At 41.6% G+C, this 24042-nt stretch overlaps 1 protein-coding gene across 6 annotated transcripts in view; it reads left to right on the top strand.

The window, feature by feature from the left end:
- The window catches only part of WDFY3 (WD repeat and FYVE domain containing 3), a 207084-nt gene that overhangs the window by 111449 nt on the left and 71593 nt on the right, over positions 1 to 24042 (top strand). For all 6 annotated transcript variants that reach the window (XM_087724055.1, XM_087724056.1, XM_087724054.1 and 3 more), the window contains 10 exons: positions 1480 to 1580; positions 3830 to 4048; positions 6105 to 6286; positions 9433 to 9664; positions 11775 to 11935; positions 14198 to 14309; positions 15894 to 16084; positions 19049 to 19201; positions 20856 to 20929; positions 21827 to 21988. In XM_087724055.1, the coding sequence (XP_087580181.1) occupies positions 1480 to 1580; positions 3830 to 4048; positions 6105 to 6286; positions 9433 to 9664; positions 11775 to 11935; positions 14198 to 14309; positions 15894 to 16084; positions 19049 to 19201; positions 20856 to 20929; positions 21827 to 21988 (1587 nt within the window). The remainder of the gene's footprint in view (positions 1 to 1479; positions 1581 to 3829; positions 4049 to 6104; positions 6287 to 9432; positions 9665 to 11774; positions 11936 to 14197; positions 14310 to 15893; positions 16085 to 19048; positions 19202 to 20855; positions 20930 to 21826; positions 21989 to 24042) is intronic.

Here is a 24042-nt window from a genome sequence, read left to right as displayed (position 1 = left end):
GAGCGTGGTCACCTCATGGCTGCTTCTGTGTTGCAATATTTTCAGGGGAGGGCTTATTTTAGCGCATGCACTCAAAAGCCCGATTGGGCTTATTATCCTCCGAGGTCTTATTTTCGGTGAAACAGGGAATTATGTACTTGTGTTCTCTTTGGGAGATTTGTGTGTCTGCGTGTGTGAGTACAAGTGGGTGTGTAAATGCCACTAATCTGCAATCAATCCATATACGCTGGCATTCCCTGGTTCACAATTCCTATCAAAAATTGAAGGTAAAAGGCCATGTCTGTCTCTTACTCCAAATAGGAATTTGAACATTTCTATGGATGTTGGTCAAACTTCCTTAAATATTTGATTTATGTATTTTTGTCGGTGTTTTTAACGTTACCATTTTAATCCCCTTCACTTTCTTCCTTTTATATTATTTATTTATTTATAAAATGTATTGGCTGCCCATTTTACCATACATAGGTTAACTCTGGGTGATTTACGCTTACTTATACAGTTAATACATCAGAGGTGGGTTCCTACTTATTCGGTCCGCTTCAGCTGAATAGGTAGTAACTCTGGTGGACAGGTGACTGGTACTAGTTCTACCCTCGGAGGCGACATCTTGATTTTCTGTTCTGCACATGCGCAGAACAATCTTCATTGAAAAAATGTAATTTTTATTCCTTTTTAAATGTGCACATGCGCAGATCGTTTTAAGTGTAAATGCGTGCATAGCGCGCGTCTGATGTATGTGCAAGCAAAGATTTTCTGGCGCCAAACGGTAGTAATGGCGGCCAGAACCCACTCCTGTAATACATAGAAAGTTAAAAACATTAAAACCAAAGGCATTCGTTTTTATTTTACTGGGTTTTTAAAAATTCAATAAAGATATATAGTCTTAAAAAAAAAATCGAGGTGATGTACAATTTACTATGATATGCGGCTGGCTTGACAACCTGTGATTCATTTGGTCATCATTTCAGAGATAGAGGTAGTCCTCCACTTACAATTACAATGGAGCCAAAATTACCGTTGCTAAGCAAGACAATTGTTAAGTGAGCTTTGACCCATTTTGCAGCTTTTCTTTCCACAATTGTTAAGTGAATCATTGCCATTATTAAATTAGTAACACGGTTATTAAGTGAATCTGACTTCCCCATTGACTTTGCTTGTCAGAAGGTCGCAAAAAGTGATCACATGACCCTGGGACATTACTACCATCATAAATACATGCCAGTTGCCAAATATCTGAATTTTGATCTTTAAGTTGGCCCACTTGAAGTGAGCTGATTGCCCTATAATGCACTGTTTCTCCCAACTGAAGTTTACAAACAGACAAACAGAGCAATTTTAATAATGTCTTAATGTTACTGTCCCTGGTTTTAGGCCCAGATAACTTGCAAAAGAGCAAGCTTTTGATCTAATTTATTGTAGATATTGCTGATTTCATTTATTGTTCAGAAACTGTTCCTAATTCATTCATCTCTTTTATAGTTGCCTGTTCCTACCTAGTTTGGCACCTCACAATGCACCAACCAATAATGTTGTTACTACAGGACTGATTGACGGCACTGTAGTCAGTGGAATTGGAACTGGTGAGTCCTTGACTGTTGTCCACTTAGATCAGGGATGGAAAACTATGGCCCTTTTTATGACTTGTGAACTTCAACTCCCAGAATTCCTTTAACCAGCCATACCAGCTCAGAAAGTTCTCAGAGTTGATGTCCACAAGTCATAAAGGCGCCATAGTTCCCCACCTCCGGCTTGCTTAGATAGATGTGTTTTGTGTATTGTTTTCTGAGAGAAGCAGTGTGAGATCTTAATTTTCATACTTGGCCTGTAACAGGGGTATCAAATTCGATTTAATTGAGGGCCACATCAGGCTTGTGTTTTACCTTGGGGGGCTGGGGTGGGTGTGGCAAGCTCGACATCACTCATGTTGGGGGTACCTGTGGTGGCCCAAGTGTTCTGCCAGCAAAAATGGGCTCCCGAACTCCGTTTAAGGCTGCGACAGCCTCCTGTAACCCTCTGCCAATGAAAACGGAGCTCGGGCGGGCTGCCTGAGGCCCTCCCAAGCTCCATTTTCGCTGGCAGAAGCACCGTGGGCCAGTCCTTTGCTGTTTTAAGGGCAAACCCGCGGGCCACATCTAAGCACCCTGCGGGCCAGATCTGACCCCCCGGGCTTTGTGTTTCACCCCCCTGGTATATAAACTCATACTAGGATGGCTAAACGTTTTGGTGCTGCGTGCCCAAAGCGTGCACATGCACAACCCCAAAATGCAATGCGAGCGCCCCCGTGCATGCAGTCCCCCATGCATGTGCCCCACTCCCATGCGTGTGTGAACATCCCCTGTGCCTGCAGCCCCCCTCCCCTATTTTTTGGCTTCCAGGTTGGTGCAGGAAGCCTTCCAGGCCTAAAATGGGGCACCGGGGGAGCATACACAAACGTGTTAACACCCCCCCCATGCAATGCAAGAGCCCCCCCCCCAGAACATGCGCCCTGCCTTTCACACATGTGCAGCAGAGATCCAAAAACCAGCTGGCTGGCATGAGGCATGCGCGCATGCGCGCATGCACAGTGAAGCTGGGTTGGGGCAACGGCTGGCGTGCCTGCAGAGAGGGCTGTGCATGCCACCTTTGGCACACGTGCCATAGGTTCGCCATCATAGTACTAGGACCTTTGTGTCAGGATAGTATTTTTTTTTAACAGAATGATCTCTTGACGACCCATTTTTGGTTAAATTTTTCATGAGGGGAAAATATATTGTGGGAATCATAAGCAGAGAAAAGTGACAGAAGAGTTACAGCAACTCAGTTTAACTGCTGCATAGCAGAATCCTCTAACAATTGGGTGAACCATTTAATGTACAGGTTTTGTGTGATGTAAATCACTGGAAGCCTGTAGAAAATGGGTTGTATATAAATGGAAAGGAGGGAGGGAGCTTTTAGTACATTGTGTCAGCATTTCCCTTCCTTTTATACACTAGGGAAAAAAGGAAATAATATAGGAAAATGTTTAGTAATTGGCTGCAAGCAGTCGAAACAGATAACAAGTATCATACACTTCTTTGTGATTGAATATATATCACTTCTATATTTATTGTTCAATAGCAATAGTGAGGGACGCGGTGGCTCAGTCGCTAAGACGCTAAGCTTGTCGATCAAAAAAGTCGACAGTTCGAATGCCTAGCGCCTCGTAACGGAGTGAGCTCCTGTTATTTGTCCCAGCTTCTGCCAATCTAGCCGTTTGAAAGCATGTAAAAATGCAAGTAGAAAAATAGGGATCACCTTTGGTGGGAAGGTAACAGCCTTTCATGCATCTTCCGCATTTAGTCATGCCGGCCACATGACCACGGAGACGTCTTCAGACAGCGCTGGCTCTTTGGCTTTGAAACAGAGATGAGCACCGCCCCCTAGAGTTGGGACGACTAGCACATATGTGCGAGGGGAACTTTTACCTTTAGCAAATGCAAAGTGTGGGCAGTGATTCCCAGATGCATTAATGAATTACTTAATTTCATGTCCTTTCATATTTTATATTTGTAGATAAGGCTTTTATACTAATTTATTATTGTTGTTATTATTACTATTATTATTATTAAATCATGTACGATTAGCCCACAATGCATGATGAGTGAACATGCATTAATAAGAGGGATGTACTTTTGAAAGAAGTTATCTACTAAAGCAGAATTAGATTTTTAAAAAAATAAGTAATATTTTTTCCAGAAATTCATAGGATCCAGCTGTAGAGATATCTGCAAGATTAAAATATTTAACCTAGACATGTAAAGAATTTGGAGGAAGAGTTAATAGCTAATTTCCTGCCATTTTTCTCTTACAGGAGAGCGGCTTTTCCCACCTCCATCTGGATTAAGCTTTTCAAGTTGGTTTTGTGTGGAACATTTTAGCACAGCCCCAAATTATCATCCAATTAGGTTACTTACAGTTGTGAGGCGAGCAAACAGCTCTGAACAGCACTATATATGCCTCGCTATCGTCCTTTCAGTAAAAGACAGATCCCTTATTGTTTCAACTAAAGAAGAACTGCTTCAAAACTATGGTAAGAACCAGCCTGTCTAGAGACATTTCATCCATATATTTTTTTTCATTTTAGGACAATCACACCACAATCACTCCACACATACATGGAAATGTATGTGTTAGGGGTCTCTCCGTTGGGAGACAGAAAGTAGCACAGTGGAATGTACAGCTAGAGAGAAGGAATGTAAAACTACTACTAATAGTAGAATACTAGTAGAAGAAAAACACACGAATAGAGTCTCAGACACTGCTAGTAAAAACAAGTAGCTTTACTACTAATAATAGCTTCACAAGCAGTGATAGTAGATATTTGTCCAAACACAATTCAAAGAACAAACAATTGTTTACAGTCGCAGTTCACGTTCCAGTCATTAATCGAGCAAGTAGTTATCAAACATAGAACAAGCAGAGAGAGAGTGTGAACTTTCCTGACTCCCTCTTATTGCAAAGTTAATTGCAGCTGATTGTAAAGTTAATTACAGCTGATAAGTACATTCACCCATTTAAAGCAACATCGACCATTTGTTATTGTATATGAATCTATATTCCCTACCCAGCACTAGGAGTATACTCCCAACAGTATGACTAGTTTTTCTTTTTCCCTAATTACTTGCTTATACTTATTACTTATATTCTTTATACTATTTATGTTGTTTGTATTTTTTTTGTCATGGATTGCACCAATGAGGCTAAATTCAATTCCGTTGTACACTTGATGTACAAGGGCAATAAAGGCTATACTTAGATCAAGCATCATTTTGAAATAACATTCCTGCTCCAGCAAAGCATGATGGGTTACATGGGAGAATAAGCAATGAGCAGGAACAGTTTTTAAGGCTTCTACACAAACTAAGGTTCTAAACTTGAAGTCTTAATTTGTTGAGGACCCTGAACTTGGAATTATTGAAATCTAACCCAAGTATGATGAAGAGGTTCTTCAGCTAATTTTCCCTTTCCGCTACAATAACTTAAAACAGATCGTCCTCAACTTGCAACCAAAATGGAGCTTGTCATTCACGGTCGTAAGTCATTATGGTTGTAAATTAGTTCACCCACATGATTGACTCAATTTTAGAACTTACTTTCCGCCAAAAAAAAAGCTATAAAATTTAGTGCAGGACATTACAAATGGCCATAATCTGGGCCAGTTGTGCCGAGCGCCCAACATGGAGTCTTGGCCACACAGGGAATTGGCTGATGGAATTTCAGAATTGGGTTGTAAGTACCCCTTTGGAAGTTTGTCATAAATTTAGTGAGTCGCTAAATGACCAGTCCTAAGTGAAGAACTACCTGTAGGTAGTTGAAAAGTAACTTTTTAATATTGCTAGTAATGAAAGTTAAATCCCTGTGATTGCCCTTCCAAATGGCTTGCCTAGTAAATGAAAACGGATAGTCTATGAAAACTATCATACATTTATTAATTAATTCCAATGTAATCTTAACTTAAAAGGGATGCGGTGGCTCAATGGCTAAGACACTGAACTTTGTCGATCAGAAAGGTCGTTGGTTCAGCGGTTCGAATCCCTAGTGCCGCGTAACGGAGTGAGCTCCCGTTACTTGTCCCAGCTTCTGCCAACCAAGCAGTTCGAAAGCATGTAAAAATGCAAGTAGAAAAATAGGGACACCTTGATGGGAAGGTAACAGCCTTCTGTGCGCCTTCGGCGTTTAGTCATGCTGGCCATATGACCACGGAGACGTCTTCGGACAGCGCTGGCTCTTCGGTTTTGAAACGGAACAGAGCACCACTCCCTAGAGTCTGGAACGACTAGCACATATGTGTGAGGGGAACCTTCACCTTTACCTAGTCTTAATTTTGATTCCCCCCCCCCCCGCCCCAGTATGTGTTTCTTTATTGTGATGGTGTACTGAATGCAAACATTCAAGTGATCAACTGCTTTGTACTCTTATGTTTTGATTTGACAAATCTGAAACCAAATTAGAGGACTGTGCTTAGGGGCTAATATTTTTAATGGGCAATTGTGCATACCAAACTCTTTGGTATTCACTTCTTTTTGAGTTTAGCCATTGCCAATATCCTTTGGCAACTGAAATGTTCAATCTTCTTTTGTCTCCAGCTGATGACTTCAATGAGGAGTCCTCCTGCTATGAGATTCTGCCCTGCTGTGCTCGTTTTCGTTGTGGTGACCACATCGTGGAAGGCCAGTGGCATCATATGGTTCTGGTAATGAGCAAAGGCATGCTGAAAAATAGTACTGCTGCACTTTACATTGATGGACAGCTGATTAATACAGTAAAGGTAAATTCAGAGTCTATAGCACCTGTCCCTTACTAGAAAATATGTGTCATAGTACCGTGTTTCCCCGAAAATAAGACAGGGTCTTATTTTCTTTTGACCCCCAAAATAAGCACTTGACCTTATTTTTGGGGAGGTCTTATTTTTGAGGTGCAGGAGTCGGTGAGCGTGGTTACCTCATGGCTGCTGTGTTGCACGTCGCTGGGCCTGCCGCTCTTTTCGCGGTGGCCATTAGCATGACAGAAGGAGCGTGATGGCTAGGGTTGTGGGAGGGGCCGTTAGGTAAGGGTGTTTGGGGTGCATGGGGCATGTTCCTCCTCCCTTGCCTCCCCTCCAGCCTCCCCTCCTCCCCTCGTGTTGTTTGTGTAGCAAGCAACCAGAGGAAATGGCAAGGACCAGCATGAGTTTAAATATTTTCAGGGAGGGCTTATTTTAAAAGAGGGGGGGGGCTATGTCTTTCCATGGAGTGAACCAAGTCTTTTAGTTCTGCAGCTGTTATAATGTGAAACCAAGATTGAATGATTGCTTCTATTAACTGGGTTTTATTTCTGGCTATATTTGGCTATCACGTTTCATAGAATACAAATAATTCAACAAACTTTATTGCATTACATTTTTGATTAAATTATCTTTTCATTGATATATAATTTTATAGTACTACTCAAACAAAAAGGAATGTTGTTAGCCATCAAACCTCAAAAATACACTTTTCCCAAAAGGGTTCCGCAATTTTGGCCACTGCTTTATACCAAAATAGCAGTAATAAGTTTGTGAAATATGAGATTTAGCCCGTGTCAAATTTTTCAGTTTTCAATTTCCAAACATTAAGGGTGCTCAAAAGTTGTGATGTGCCATGGGGATTGTAAATACATTTTGGTTACTTTAATATAGTTTAGAAGTGCTTGGCAAATAATGACACAAATATCATAATTTTTAAAATATTTTGTTTGTTTCGTTTGACATGATATGAACAGATGTTTTCTTACACATTTCTGAGAAATGACAAGGTTCGTTTGTAGTTCCTTAGAACTAGTAGGGATAGGCTTATTTAGTAGTTAGAACAACTTTTTCTGCTTTAAGTCTAGTCCCCGTATCCTCAAATAAAATCTCTGTATGTAAGCCAAGCCAGAGTTATTTCTCTGGCTGCCAAAATTTCCTATTCCAATGTCCTGCAAACATAGAATTAATAGCAGTTGATTCTGTTTGTCTTTCACCATAAAGACAAATAGCTTTCATTTCCTTAGGATGTTTCATCCAGTTAGTTATCCTTGTACAGGATACAAAATGTTAAGAACCAAAGGTAGACGGCATCAGTCACTAGGAACTCCATCCAATACCACAAGCCTAATTCACAAGAGGAATAGGCGAGTAGTAAATATCCAATTCTCTTTTCCATATCCAATCTATTTAAAAGAGCTTGTACGAGGGTTATAAAAACAGATTGTTTAATGCCCAAGATATCATGAAATGGGGACAAAACCACTACTTGGTCCGTCGTCCCCCCCGCCTAGTCAAAATTGAACAAGGAGGAATTTGATTCTTTTCATCTATTATCTTTAGGTAAAAGGTGCCCCATGCCAATGGGTGAAATAGAAGAAGGTCTCCATGCTAATCCAATCAGAAGGAAACCTTCCCTTCTGTCACTCCATAGGAGAGATGAATGATCTCCCTATAAAGTAATAGATTAGATGAACTATATGAAAATGTGTAACAGAGGTCATTGTAGGAAAAGAGCAGATTGATCTGGGGAGCGGAGTTAAGTGCATCATCAGCTTAGAATCATTACGATACCACAAACGCTCTTAAGTCCCAACCCCTCCCGAGTTCCATTGATCTTATCTGGTACCAATTCAGCACTGAACTTTAGTTGATCAGATTCTGAGCTGCAGTGACACAGTGTTTAGAGTGCAGGACTGCAGGCTGCTTCTGCTGACTGCCAGCTGCTTGTATTTGGCAGTTCAAATCTCACCAGGCTCAAGGTTGACTCAGCCTTCCATCCTTCCCTAGGTGGGTAAAATGAGAACCCATATTATTGGGGGCAATATGCTGACTCTGTAAACTGCTTAGAGAGGGCTGTAAAAGCACTGTGAAGCGGTATATATGTCTAAGTGCTATTGCTATTCTTGTGTATTATGCTGCAATCTTAAAAATGGTCCTGATTTTTATGTCGGACAGGCACCTTGCTCCTTCCTCTCTTCCACCATGAAAACGAGGGGGTGCAGAAAATTGTGGGTGGAGGTGGGGCGAGGGGAATATAGGGAGAACTACCTGTACAGTGGGACCTTGGATGCCAACCGTGATCCGTTCCAGGACTTCAGTTGGCACCCAATTTGCTCGTGGCGCGGCTGTGTTTATTCGGCACCCGAGGATGCATTTGTGAACTGAGTGAAACATTTAGCGGATTTTTTGGTCGGCACCCAAATTGTCCGTTGTCTGAACCATTCGGCACCCAAGGTCCCACTGTATTTCTTATCCTCAGTGGTACTGTCTGATGCCTAAAAAATAAAAAAATCTCTCCTTAAATACATCTGAAAGTTATGTTTATGTTTATACAGTATATTCACCCTCTTAAATGCAGGCTTAATACATGCAGCTTTCATCAGATTGAAACCTTCATAAATAGATTATGTATATTTTTAATTGGACAGCAGCCTGAATAAACATTTGCTTTCCTTTCTTAGCACATAGAAATGTCAATATACGCTACATATGGTGCTAGTTTTGTTGATTTCTTATGTACGTAGAGTAAGATAATAGAAAATAGCTAGATGGTTTGGTGCAGTGGTGGGTTGCCGGCAGTATACCCCAGTACGAGCATACCGGTGCCTGTTCGGAGCCTTCTGCCCATCATTTTTACCTGTCTTTAAACTTTTTGGCGCTCCACGCATGGCATGTACACCACCTGCGCAATGTTCCGCCGAGCAGCTGGAGCGTCGGGGAGGCGTCGCTGGAGTTTAGGACGCGTGCACGTGTGCGCATGCGCTGCACGCGTTCATGTGGAGGACGCCGGGCCCCTGTACCGGTTGCAATGGGATCGGAACCCACCAGTGGTTTGTTGTCAGCCTAAGGGGATTAATTATAGGTAGAGCATATAACTTTATTTGTCTATAGGATAGATATGATAGTCTTACATTAACGTTATTTTACAGTTTCACTATATTCACAGTAGCCCTGGCGGTTCAAGTTGTGCCAACCCACCAATAGTTAGTACAGTTTATGCCTATATAGGCACACCACCTGCCCAGCGACAGCTCTCATCACTCGTGTGGCGGTTGGGACCAACCCATTTCCTAGAAGAAGTCTTGCCTCCATCAAGCATTAGCACAATTTACGAACTTGGCCCAAACTATGTTGGAAGTTTCCAAGCTGTCTATATGCCTTGTAAGTACAACAAACCCTAATTTAAATATCTTCTTTGTTAAAGTGACTTTTGACAATATAGCTTTATTTTATTTTTTTCACTTGCCAACTGGGGCACCTAACTATGGAGTTGCTAGTCCCAATTGTGGTCGGGAAGTGGGGACTACTTGTAAAACTGTGATACGCTTAGGTTTTTCTATAGGACATTTGAATTTAGATGTTCAGGTGTTAAGAATTAACCATCTCAGGTTTTGCTCTTCCAGTCTGCAGACAGAAAGGTAGATGGTAGGAATGGGTGCAAAACAAACCCGAACATACATGTCCCAGGATCGTGTTAAAAGATCAAATCTGGTTCGGTCACCCGGAGCTGAGATTTACTCTTCCCATTCTTGTGTCTTTTCTAGCAGCTCTGCCTTGTTGGAAGAGGACAATTAGCATTTCAGACACAGCCCCTCTAATTGTAACTGGGCCAACGTGCTGCTGGAGCTTTGTTTTTAATTAGGAAAACAACTGAGCCATTGCAAAACAGACCAATTGGAAAGGAGGGAAATTTGCAACTCGTTTATCATATCAACTATAGCTGTATTGTTAAGGGTCCATAAATTTTACCCACTCTTAGAATTTACATGCAAGGAGGGCAGCTTGTTTCAAAGTCCTAGTTACTGTGAAGTTAACAGCTATTAGATTTGTGCTCATAGTAGCAAACACTGGATCAGATGAACACTTAATTCAATACAATATAATACAATAGCAGAGTTGGAAGGGACCTTGGAGGTCTTCTAGTCCAACCCCATGCCTAGGCAGGAAACCCTACACCATTTCAGACAAATGGCTATACAACATCTTCTTAAAGACTTCCAGTGTTGGGGCATTCACAACTTCTGGAGGCAAGCTGATCCACTGATTAATTGTTCTAACTGTCAGGAAATTTCTCCTCAGTTCTAAGTTGCTTCTCTCCTTGATTAGTTTCCACCCATTGCTTCTTGTTCTGCCCTCAGGTGCTTTGGAGAATAGTTTGACTCCCTCTTCTTTGTGGCAACCCCTGAGATATTGGAACACTGCTATCACGTCGTTTTAGAATTGTTGCTATTATTGACTACATCTTAGGCTAAATAGGAAACAGGCAGTCCTCAACTTGAGGGACGCGGTGGCTAAGGTGCTGAGCTTGTGAATCAGAAAGGTCGGCGGTTCGAATCCCTAGCGCCGCATAACGGAGTCATCTCCCATTACTTGTCCCAGCTTCTGCCAACCTTGCAGTTTGAAAGCATGTAAAAATGCAAGTAGAAAAATAGGAACTACCTTTGTGAAGGTAACGGCCTTCCGTGCACCTCCGGCGTTCAGTCATGCCGGCCACATGACTGCGGAGATGTCTTCGGACAGCGCTGGCTCTTCGGCTTTGAAACGGAGATAAGCACCACCCCCTAGAGTCGGGAACAACTAGCACATACACGCGAGGGGAACCTTTACCTTTGGTCCTCAACTTACGACCACAATTGAGCCCAAAATTTACATTGCTAAGTGAGAAATTTGTTAAGTGTGTTTTGCCCCATTTTACGACTTTTCTTGCCACCTTTGTTAAGTGAATCGCTGCAGTTGTTAAATTAGTAACACAATTGTTAAGTGAAGCTGGCTTCCCCATTGATTTTGCTTGTCAGACGGTCGCAAAAGGGGATCACCTTGACCCCAGGACACTGCAACCGTCATAAATGTGGGTCAGTTGTCATGTATCTGAATGTAAATGACTATGGGGATGCTTCAACATGTGTGTGAAAAAGTCCTTTTTTCAGTGCTGTTGTAACTTAGAACGTTCACTAAGCGAACTGTTGTAAGTCGAGGACTACCTGTAGAAGGTAATTCTGAGGAGTTGTTCTTCTCTGAAGTCTCCTAGGGCAGGGGTCTCCCAACTTTGGCCATTTTAAAACTTGTGAACTTCAACTCCCAGAATTCCCTAGCCAGGCTGGGTAAGGAATCCTGGGAGTTGAAGTCCACAAGTCTTAAAGGGGCCAAGGTTAGAGACCCCTGCCGTAGGGCATTTCCAACTGTGGTGATATTTGGTTTAACGACTGTATCTCATCTGTTTTATAATCTTATATTATATCATCTCACGGTGAAATGTTTCTCTCATTTGAAGGTAAAGATTCCAAAGCAGAAGGAATCAGTCCATCTCCAGTCTCATTGGTCCCAGAGGAGAAAGTTTCTTTTGGCCTCTATGCGCTCTCTGTTTCTTCACTGACAGTGGCAAGGATTAGAAAAGTTTATAACAAATTGGACAGTAAGGCCATAGCCAAGCAGGTAAGCTGAACCCTTTTTTTTTAATGTATCGCTTTTTTAGTTTTCAGTATTGACTCCACAAATGTTGTAATACTCAACGTTGACCATCAGTAGACCCCACACAATATTCGATACATGAGAGTCACCAGATCAACAAGCATCTTTTATAATAGGTTGTGCTTGTATATTGGGTCCACGCTTGGATGCATCCCAGGATTGATGATAACATGCACAGCTAAAGGTTAATAAAAAAGAAATGAAGTATTTAGTTCCTAAGTATTATTTATTAAGAGAATTTATATTGAGCCGCAGTGGCACAGTGGTTAGAGTGCAGTACTGCAGGCTACTTCTGCTGACTGCCGGCTGTCAGCAGTTTGGCAAATCGAATCTCACCAGTCAAGGTTGACTCCACCTTCCATCCTTCCGAGGTTGGTAAAATGAGGACCCAGATTGTTGGGGGCAATGTGCTGACTCTGTAAACCGCTTAGAGAGGGCGGTAAAGCACTGTGAAGTGGTATATCTCTAAGTGCCGAGGTGGCACAGTGCTTAGAGTGCAGCAGTGCAGGCTACTTCAGCTGACCACTAGCTGCAGTTCAGCAGTTCGAATCTCACCTCACTCAAGGTTGACTCCGCCTTCCATCCTTCCGAGGTGGGTAAAATGAGGATCCAGATTGTTTGGGGGCAAGAGGCTGACTCTGTAAACTGCTTATAGAGAGCTATAAAGCACTCTGAAACAGTATATACATCTAAGTGCTTTTGCTATATGAATACCCAACTCACTCTTGGTTGGCTCCAGGTAGTTTAAAAAGTATGCTTTAAAAAAAAACCTCTTTTATACTTTGGAGAGAGGAAGTTATATGGGTTATTCCAGCTAACTTCCACTTTGGAGTATTCCAATGGATACTGGCTATGTAATCTCATATGATGTACAGGTAATCCTTGATTTACCCACTTTGTTTAGTGATCATTCAAAGTTACAATGACTCTGAAAGAAGTGACTTATGACACAGACAACTTGCAAAATTCCCCCTGGCCACATGCTACATCCTCTCGTGGCTTTTAGAAATGAATGATTCCCTTTAGCGACAGTTTTGGTTGTGAGAGTTAGAAGCTTGGCCTAAGTCAGTGAGGGCTAAACTTTTTGGCCTCGCGTGCCAAAATTGCACATAACAGCGTGCACCTGTGTGCCCACACCCATAATACTATCGTGACCCGTCAAAACCGCGGTCGACAAAAGCGCGCTCGGCGAAAGCACGTACGTGACGTCATCACAGCGCGACGAAAAAATTAAAAATTGAAATAAAAATAAAATTAAAGCAAGCCGATTCACATAAAGGTAAGGGTTAGGTTTAGGGTTAGGGTTAGGTTAAGGGTTAGGGTTAGGTTTAGGGTTACGTTAAGTACGTTTAGCGTTAGGTTAAGGGTTAGCGTTAGGTTTAGCGTTAGGTTAAGGGTTAGGGTTAGGTTTGGGGGGGTTAGGGTAAGGTTTTCGCTTTAATTTTACATTTACCGATCACAGCACGATGTTTTCGTCGCGCTGTGATGACGTCACGTACGCGCTTTCGCTTTTCACTTTTCTCTACCGCGGTTTTGTGGTTGAACCTAATACAATGAGTGTGAAACACCCCCCCCGCACAACAGCCTCCCCCCCCCCATGTATGTGCACGCTATTACAGGTATTATGTCTGCCTTGTATGCAGCTTTATTCCTCTCTAGCATTCATCTCCATGGTTCAGTGATGCATTTCCTGCCTCTCTAGGATTTACCTTTATCTGCTCCTGTGAGGCACTTCCTGTTCCTGTTGAATGTATATATTTATATTCTTGATGGCTTCTACAGTGTTTTAACTGCATTTTGATTCAACAACACGCACTGCAGAGACCCAAAAATGTGCGTGCGCATGTGCGGTGGAGCTCAGCTGGGGCGATGGCTCGCGTGCCGGCAGAGAGGCCTCCATGTGCCACCTGTGGCACACGAGCCATAGGTTCGCCATCACGGGCCTAAGTATCCACAAAGTGTTTATCTTCAAACTGGGGAAATTAAAGATGTTTGCTAGACTGTTTCTGATCTTGTCCATCTGGAAAAAACACCTTCCATTATACAAGGAAACTATTCCTTTCTACTGTTCTTCTGCTTGTATTAATCACAGAATCATACCTAAGCTTTCTTCTCTCAGGCTTGAGGGGTTTGTTTTTCTGCCAATCTGTGAAAATGCTCAAAAAGTATTGTTCCTATAAACTCTGTCTAAACAAAATTGTTTTTTTCCCCTCCCGTTTCTCGCAGCTAGCTATTTCATCTCACGAAAATGCGACTCCAGTAAAACTGCTCCACAATTCAGGAGGACATTTAAATGGCCCTGCGCGTACCATTGGCGCAGCTTTGATAGGATATTTGGGTGAGAAAACATTAAAATAAAATGATGCGCGATTTGTATGGGGATTACTCAAGTATGTGATGCATCCCTAGTTTGTTACATTAAAAATTACTGTTCAGTATCAACTATTTAAGGAGGGCTCATTCAGTTTGCCAAAGATATCCAGTCCTGATCACAAATCTAAACAGACAGTCTTCATTTAGCGACTGCCCTGTACAGCAACCATTCACACTTACAAAGGTGATGAAAGATTAACTTTGCAACCAATCCTCACATCGACAATCTTTGCAAGTCTGTAAAAGCAAAAGAAAGCTGAAGTCAGGTTGTAAGCAGTCACATTTTCACTTCACTTGACAACCAAGTTGCTGATTCCCAATTGGGATTGTTTCCCTACTCCTGGAGTAGTCACATTGCTGTAGAAAACAGCTTACTCTCTTTGCAATACCTTCCTCTCCAATCTCTCTGCTCTGTGGAGGAAATAATCAGGAAAAGGTGAGATTTTGCTTGGTTTTTTCTCCCCTGCCTTCCAGAAAGAATGGAAAGATTAGAGGGGAAGGGACTGCAAAAATAAAAATGTATTGTAAAGAGTGGGTTCCAACCCTGAGCTTCTGATGCCTATTGCTTTCAGTGTATAGGAGAGCAAACGGCTTATTCTTTTGCAATCCCTTTCTCTCCAGTGTCCCTGTTGTGCAGAAAAAAGAAACAGCTCAGGCATAGGACAATGTGTATTTTCTGTAATGGCAATCACATGACTGAGGTGCTGCAAAAATTGTATATGGGCTGTAAAGTTCCCCCCCCCAAGCACTGGCGTACCTAGTTGTTTGTTTGTTTGTTTGTTTGTTTATTATATTTATATGCTGCCCTTTCCCCCCGAAGGGGACTCAGGGCGGCTCACAACTCAAACCAGGGAAGGGGGATACAGACAAAAAATTAAAAAACGACACATAACAATGCATAATTAAAACACACAACAGTCATACCATTCGAGACGGGGGCAACAGCTCTTTAGCCCCAGGCCTGTCGGAACAGCCAGGTTTTAAGGGCTTTGCGGAAGGCCTGGAGGGTGGTGAGGGTTCGAATCTCCACGGGGAGTTCGTTCCAGAGGGTCGGAGCAGCCACAGAGAAGGCTCGCCTCCGGGTAGACACCAGTCGACACTGGCCGGCGGATGGAATTCGGAGGAGGCCTAATCTGTGGGATCTAATCGGTCTAGTGGAGGTAATTGGCAGCAGGCGGTCTCTCAACTTCTGACCATCGCTGAATATTCGATAAACAAGGACAGTAGCTCCTTTTGTTTCCCGCAGAGAAGAGCCTCTATACATCTGTTAGGAATCTGAATACATATATGAATGTAAAAAGTTTGAACTTATTATCTGGCTTTATCCTCTGTTACTAGCAAGCTCTACAGGATGAGGAATGTAATTCCAACAACTCAAGAGTCATATATGATGTGTTTAGTGTTTGTTTGTTTTTCATTTATTTTTAAATAAGGCAAGATAAAGGAAGATTGGAATAGTTGCTGTTTTGTTTATTTTTGAAGTAACAATTAAGTTGATGACTATCCTGTAAAACTGATGTTTTCATCTCATTTTGCCACCTCCATGCAGGGGTAAGAACATTTGTCCCTAAGCCTGTTGCAACTACCCTACAGTACATTGGTGGAGCGGCTGCTATTTTGGGCCTAGTAGCCATGGCGTCGGACGTCGAAGGACTTTACGCTGCTGTGAAGGCCCTTGTGTGTGTGGTCAAGAGCAACCCTCTCGCTAGCAAAGAAATGGAAAGAATCAGAGGTTACCAGGTGCGGGTAAAGATAAACAAAACTGCTTGCGCAGACCACATTTGGGTGAAAGTCATTGAATTTCACCTTAGAATCAGATGCACATCGCAGGTTTGGAAGAGTGGGAAAATTAACTATATTAGAATATTAAATTTAGCAGCTGGAACACTAAAAGTGTGCCATGGGCCAGAACACACAGTTGTATATCTGATTGATTGGAGAGCGCTGGCTCATGCGCGAGGCAATCGACGCTGTGATTGGCTGCTGTGGATTGAAAGGGGGAGTTTCCCTTTTCCCCCCGTCTTTTTCTTCCGTATGCTGTTTGATTTAGCCCATGAGCTTCCGTCCTATCTCATCTGCTAGGAATATAAATGTGAAATATATTTATTTATATTAAAAAAAAAAACCTACAAGTTTGTGTCAGGATCTCTGACTTCCTTTGGACAGTTGCTGCACAATTCCCTGACAAATTGTATTGCACAAATTTCAAGTAGCGACAGCACGATATCATGGATTTGCAATTGAGGCAGCTGCTAGCTCAGCAGAGACATTTCGTTTTTGCCAGATTGAAAGGAAGCACTCATGATAGGATCCCGAAGAGAAACAAATGGAAGCTTTATCGCTGGGGCGATCAAGGGCACTTCACCATCTGTGTCCGTTGAAGGACATTTACTGGAAGTGGTTTTACCTATATAATTGATGCAAAATGTAACATTTCATTCGGGTACGCGGCAGAAACCTTTCCTGCAAAATGGGAAGGTTTTTCTATCCCAAGAAAAGGTTTAATTGTTCTAATCCAAAGCCAGATAGCATCACCTACGATGATCCAGCAGTATGTATTTGCATGATTTGGAATGAGCTTCAGCTTCTAAATTGAGCTTGGCAAAATGAGAAGGGGGTTGTTGTTTTTTCATTCCAAATGAACCGAGAATTTAATTTGACATTATCAGTTCACTACATTAGTGATCTGGCTGCGTCAGTTCTCAGTTTGTCGTCCGAAAAGTTAAAGAAATATGAGAATAATAATTAAATTATAAATTTGCCATCAGAATTAAGGTATAATATATATAATATATGAAGAGCCAGGGCAATGCATTGGTTAGAAGGCACTATTGCAGGCCAACTCTGCTCACTGCTAACAGTTCGATCCTGACTGGCTCAAGGTTGACTCAGCCTTCCTTCCTTCGAGGTTGGTAGAATGAAGACCTAGATCAGGGCTCTTAAACTCGTGGCCCACGGCCCAGATGTGTCATGTGCTGGCCACGCCCCCTCCCAGTTTAGCGAAGGGGAAAATAGTTGTGATACATCATGCCATGATGATGTGAGTTTGACATCTGACCTAGATTGTTGGGGGCAATATGCTGACTCTGTCAACTGCTTAGAGAGGGCTGTAAAGCACTATGAGGCAGTATATAAGTCTAAGTGCTAGTACTATAAATATATAGATATAGATATATAGATATGTAATATGCCCATGATATTAATACATGAAATAGAAATGATTTCGTTCTAAGAATGCAAAAAAAAAGTTTCCCAAATTTTCAAGAAAATGGATTCGGAGAAGTGAAAACCCTTGCTTTTCAAAGGCCTGACCTTTTAAAAAAAATTACATTCACCTAATTAGTCAAAGACTTTAATTATAAAGTGCCCTGGCAGTTACATGTCCTTCTCTCCATTGAATTTATTTATTTTGCTTTCTAAAAAATAGGGATTTTGAACAATTCAGAAGCAAGAATCAGATAATTTCCTTCTTTCACTTCTCAGTCACTATTATGTCAGGGTTTCAGTTTCATTTCTGGTTTTTTTGCCACTATTTACTATAAATTTGGAGGTCCTTTTTTTTTTTTACATAAGAAAGCTTGTAAAGGAGAATATTTGTAGCTCAGAGTTGAAATGAGGGGTCCTTGGTGCTCTCTGAGCTTTGTTGTTTTCTTGTAGACATTTCATTACTCAAACTAGATAATGTCATCAGTGCCAGTAAGGAGTAGGTTTGCTCTCAGTTTATATTTTAGATCAGGGGTGTCAAACTCGGTTTCATTGAGGACCGCATCAGGGTTGTGTTTGACCTCAGGGGGCTGGAGTGGGCGTGGTCAGAGTGGGTGTGGCCAGCTTGGCGTCACTTGTATCAGGGACGCCTGTGGTGGCCCGAGCTCTTTGCCAGTGAAAAGGGGCTCCCGGGCTTTGTTTTCGGCTGCAACGGCCTCTTGCAACCCTCTGCCAGCAAAAATGGAGCTCAGGAGGGCCGTGGGCAGCCCTCCTGAGCTCCATTTTCACTGGCAGAGGCACTGCGGACCAGTCCTTCGCTGTTTCCAGGGTGGCCCTGCACCCTGTGGGCTGGAGCTGGCCCCCGGACCTTGAGTTTGACACCCCTGTTCTAGGTAGTGTACTTTTCGGATTATAAGATGCAACTTTTTCTCTCAAAAAAGAGCCTGAAAATCTGGATGCGTCTTATACACTGAATATAGCATTTTTTGCCTCCCGAAACACCCCCCCCCCCTTTCACCAAAATGACCATGCACAACCTTTAGGAGCCTTGCAGAGTGCTCCTGGGGGCTGGGGAGGGCAGAAATGAGCGCAAAACGGGCTGTTGTTTGCTCAATTTGCCCCCCAGTCCCCAGGAGCACTCTATAAGCCTCCTAAAGGCTATTCATGCTCTTTTATTGACAAAAAAACGGGCCCGTTTTGGGGGGGTCTGCAGAGTGCAAAAACTTTTTTTTTAAAATTTGCCTCTTCAAAACCTTGGTGCGTCTTAACTGGTGCATCTTATACTCCGAAAAATAGGGTAATAACCCTATTATAGAATATAAACCGAGAGCAAGCCCCACTCCTTATTAGCGCTGATGATGTTACCTAGTTTGGGTAATGACTGTTTTTCTGTGCTAGGATTAAATGAATATTTCTTGTCAGTCTGCACAATGCTTTGAGATTACAACATTAAGAAACCTTGCGCTTCAACATCTCTCTGTGGTTCCCTCTCCATTCCAGTTGTTGGCCATGCTGTTAAAGAAGAAGCGTTGTCTCCTGAACAGCCACATTCTACACCTGACCTTTTCTTTAGTGGGGACCGTGGACAGCGGACACGAAACATCCATCATTCCCAATTCAACTGCTTTTCAGGATCTGCTTTGTGATTTTGAGGTACTGAGAATATTTCTGAACTCTAGCAATAAAAGATTAAGCAGCAAACCTGCTGTAATGGTGTTGCTTGAAAGAAAACATGTACTATCGGGAGGAAAAAGTTGTTGGTTTTTTTGCTTCAGGTGGCATATGGTATGCAGGTAACCCTTGATTTACAACACTTCGTTTAATGACTATTCAAAGTTATAACAGCACCGGAAAAAGCGACTTATGACCGTTTTTCACACAAACTGTTGCAGGATCCCTATGGCCAAGTGATCAAAATTCAGATCCCTGGCAAGTGACTCATATTTATGACAGTTGCAATGCCCCAGGGTCATGGGATCACCTTTTGCAACCTCCTGACAAGCAAAGTCAAGGGGGAAGCCAGGTTCCCTTAACCATGTTACTAATTTAACAACGGTGATTCACTTAACAACTGTGGCAAGGAAGCTCGCAAAATGAGGCCAAACTCACTTAACAACTATTTCACTTAGCAGTAGAAATTTTGAGCCAAATTGCGGTCGTAAGCCGAGGACTACCTGTATCGTACAGCTGTACTGCAAATAAACAACGATCCGCCTTGTTGACCAGTTTTAATGTAAACTATTGAAATAGATTATATCAGTATTCATCATTCTGTTGCTCTCCAGATTTGCAGGATCTACATTTCTAATCCCTTCCTTTCTGGCTGAGGGATATGAGATTCATGGCTGAGATTTATAGGAGAACAATATTAAACTAGTAAAGGCTGCAATAATGTGGACTTTGTTCTAAACGAAAGATACTACTGGAAATAGATTTGTTGAATCCATTGAAAATATTAGACATGAATAGAGTTAGGTGCAATTATATTTAGCATAATAACTGTTTGTTTATTTGTCAAACATGTACAAGATAGCAAGTATAGTAATGGACATAAACACAAACAAAGGAAGTAAATACAGATAAATGGGGACAGTAAGACAGGGACGGGAGGCAAACTGGTGCGCTTATGCACGCCCCCTTTACGGACCTCTTAGGAATGGGGTGAGGTCCACAGTAGACAGTTTGAGATTGAAGCTGTTTGAGGGTTTGAGACTGTAACAACAGAGTCAGGTAGAGCATTCCAGGCGTTGACCACTCTGTTGCTGAAGTCCTATTTTCTGCAATCGAGTTTGAAGCGGTTTACCTTGAGTTTGTATCAATGGTTTGCCCATGCATTAGTGTGATTGAAGCTGAAGAAGTCGTTGACAGGCAAGACGTTAGAGCAAACAATTTTATGTAATATGCATAAACTTTTCTATCAACCCTTCAGAGCTATTTCAGTGGGGAGACCCAGCCTGCAAATCTTTGAATTTGAAATAGAAAATTGATTCATAGTATTCATAGGTTGGGCTCGTGTTACATTCAGAGCCAATCAAAATAAACATAAACCAATTTTGCTTTCTTAGACCAGTGAGCAGTCCTGGCCTGGAAATTTATTTGACAAAGGAGAACTAAATTAGTGAACTGTTATTTAGACTATGTATATATTTTACAGAACAACGACGTTCTGATTAAAGCAGAATTGATAAAATTGTGATTTTGCTAATCTAGAATGAAGATGAAGTATTAGTCAGACTTCACTTCTACTTCAGGAAAATATTTTGGTAGCCGTATTACCTGCCAAATTAGAAATATTTTTGCATTTCAGGTTTGGCTTCACGCCCCCTACGAACTTCATCTTTCATTATTTGAACATTTCATCGAACTTCTTACTGAGTCCAGGTAACATTGATAAATATTATTTTATAAACAGTGTAAGAAATGTAACACTCCAAAATTTTTTCCTTCATCAGTACTCACAGAAAATGTTGCTTGCTTTAATGCTCTTATACAACTTGATTGATCGTTTTTGAGCTTGTGTTTTGTTTTTGAAGTGATGGAGGAGTAGGAAAGATATCTTATCTCATGATAAAATATATTTGTTAAAGCCACACAGTTTTTTGGATTAAATCACCAAATGAAATTTTAGAATGTAGAGGAGCACAATGCTTTAGTTCAGTTGCAATCTTAGAAAACACAAATTTGTTTTAAGTTATTACAGATAGGTGCTATGTTTCCACTTTGAATACAGAGCACTGCATAGGTATAATTACATACATCTTTACACAAACACACATGCTAACTATAGTTAAATATATACAACTCTGCAGGAAATAGAGCAGCTTCTTTTAAAAGATATCGTTCAAATAATGTTTGAAATCAATCAGGGAAACTACAAATATATGAACAGGTCTTGCCTTCCAAAATGTTTACCGGATTTCTTGGTGTTCAGAAGTGATGTCCAGACCTGGGTCTTAGAAGAGCTAACCAGCATTTGACTTTCATTATATTAGGAACCTATGTAAAATAGGTAACTATAAAAAGTATCAACAAATAAAAAATGCTTGGATATAATAATTGGGGTAACTAAGTAAATAAATGTGGGTATTTTTGAATGAAGTAGTATAATATGATACCAGCCATACAGATTTCTCAATTGATCCATCTGCTGATTGATGCATAGATATTATTGCCTCTCCAAAAATAATTTATAAGGTGAGTTGTAATATAAGAAGCTTATCCTTTTCAGGGAGAATGACAATTATTTTCTTATTTATTACCTTGTTCTTTCTTTTACAGCGAAGCATCAAAAAATGCAAAACTGATGAGGGAATTCCAGCTAATCCCAAAACTCTTGCTCACTCTTCGAGATGTGTCTTTATCACAGCCAACCATTGCCGCTATTAGCAACGTTCTGAGCTATTTACTTCAGGGGTTCCCTAGCAGCAATGACCTACTCAGGTACTATTGAGATTCCCTATGGATTTTCTTCCTAGAAAAATTAGAGAGAGTGCTCTCTTTCCCACAGCACTGAATATGGCAGGCCTGAAGGCCCAATGCAAAAGATGGCTTCCAGGCCTGACAGAGCTGGTACCTATGAGAGGGCACATTTCTCTAGTCCAGTGGTGGGTTTTAAAATTTTTTAGAATCTCTTCTGTAGGAGTGGTCTGCTTTGTGGGAGTGGCTTGGCAGTCATGTGACTGGGTGGGCATGGCCAACTTGTAAAATGTGGTGAAACTCACTTAACAACACTCTTGCTTAGCAACCAAAATGTTGGTTCAGAAATTCCGGTATTTGAAGCACGCAAGTCTTAAAGCTGTCAAATTACAAGACCCTTGCACCCCCAACCCTTTAGGAAAAAAAAACCCAGGGGTGTTCAAACTTGACAGCTTTAAGACTTGTGAACTTCAACTCCCAGAATTCCTCCTCCAGTTATGTTGGCTCAGGAACTCTGGCATTGAAGTGTGCAAGTCTTAAAGCTATCAAGTTACAAGACCCTTGCACCTCTAATCCTTTAGGGAAAAAAAACCCAGGGGTGTTCAAACTTGACAGTTTTAAGACTTGTGGACTTCAACTCCCAGAATTCCTCCTCTCGCTCTTCATCTTGATGATGTGCGGACGGGCGAGGGGAGGGAGCTGGAACCGGTTCTAAACGGCACTGTAGATTTGTGGAACCTCCTCTATAGAAGAGGTTAGAACTGGCAGGAACCCACCCCTGCTCTAGTCCCACATAGAAAAGTATGAGATTTTTCTGTGAGAGAGGAAAATGTTTAAAATAGGGCCAGAATCTATTGGATAGTAGGTATAAGAATCTTACTATAGGTAGTCCTCGACTTAAAACAGATTATTAGTGACCATTCAAAATTACAATGGTACTGAAAACGGTGACTTATGACCATATTTCACACTTATGACTGTTACTGCATTCCCATGGTCTCAGATTCAGGTGCTTGGCAACTGAATCATATTTATGACGGTTGCAGTGTCCCGGGGTCATATAATCCCCTTTTGCGACCTTCTGACTAGCAAAGTCAATGGGGAAGCCAGATTCACTTAACAACCATGTTATTAACTTACCAACTGCGGTGATTCACTTAACAACTGTGGCGAGAAAGGTCGTAAAATGGGACAAAACTCACAAAACAAATGTTTCACTTGGCAACAAAAAATTTGCGCTCAATTGTGGTCATAAGTTGAGGACTACCTTATTTTTCGGACTATTAAGACGTAGCATGATTTTGAAGAGGTAAACTAAAAAAAAAGTTTTTGCACTCTGCAGGCCTCCTAAACCCTTTGCAAAAAAAGGGGGGCAGGCAGAGCTTTGGGACGCTTGTAGAGCGCTCCTGGGGGCTGGGGGGGCAAAAATGGTCCATTTTTTGCCCTCCCCAGCCCCCAGGAGCACTTTGCAAGCCTCCCAAACCCTCCGTACGTCCATTTTTGCAAAGGGGGGGCGGGGTTTCGGTAGGCCAAAACTTGCTGTATTCAGTGTATAAGAAACACCAAAATTTCACCCTCTTTTTTGAGGGAAAAAGGTGCATCTTATACTCCGAAAAATACAGTACTTGTATAAATTTTTGTCATGCTTGGAAAATGTAATTTAATGTTTGGAAAAAATAATATATTTTTGCGTTCAAAATCCATGTCAGTTCCATAATGACAATCCCATAGTTTATATACACATGTATAATTTACTTAAAATACATAATTTACCATTTATACCTAATAATTGTGCATTATCACATGCGTCTTGGCTTTTACAAGTCACCTTTCCCAACTAAGTTGCGTTCTGACATCTCAATACCAGAACCTCCAGTGGTACAAGCAGTGTTTTGGTAGAGTGAGGAAGGACATTATGTTAGAGTTAGACCAAGGCAATTTTAGTTCTAAATCAGATGTCACCACAATCTACATTTTTTAATCCATTGCCACTTAGTGTTACTTTACTGCGCAGCTGATATTACCAACTGGCAAAATTAACCACGATTTGTCACATAAGTGCCTGCCATTTTTCTCCT

This window comes from Thamnophis sirtalis, unplaced genomic scaffold (genome assembly GCF_051295495.1).
Source record: "Thamnophis sirtalis isolate CommonGarterSnake01/CBP01778 unplaced genomic scaffold, rThaSir2_p1.2 scaffold_10, whole genome shotgun sequence".
NCBI lineage: Eukaryota > Metazoa > Chordata > Lepidosauria > Squamata > Natricidae > Thamnophis > Thamnophis sirtalis.
The sequence above is the reverse complement of the archived record's forward strand: the minus strand, read 5'-3'. Positions and strand labels throughout refer to the sequence as shown.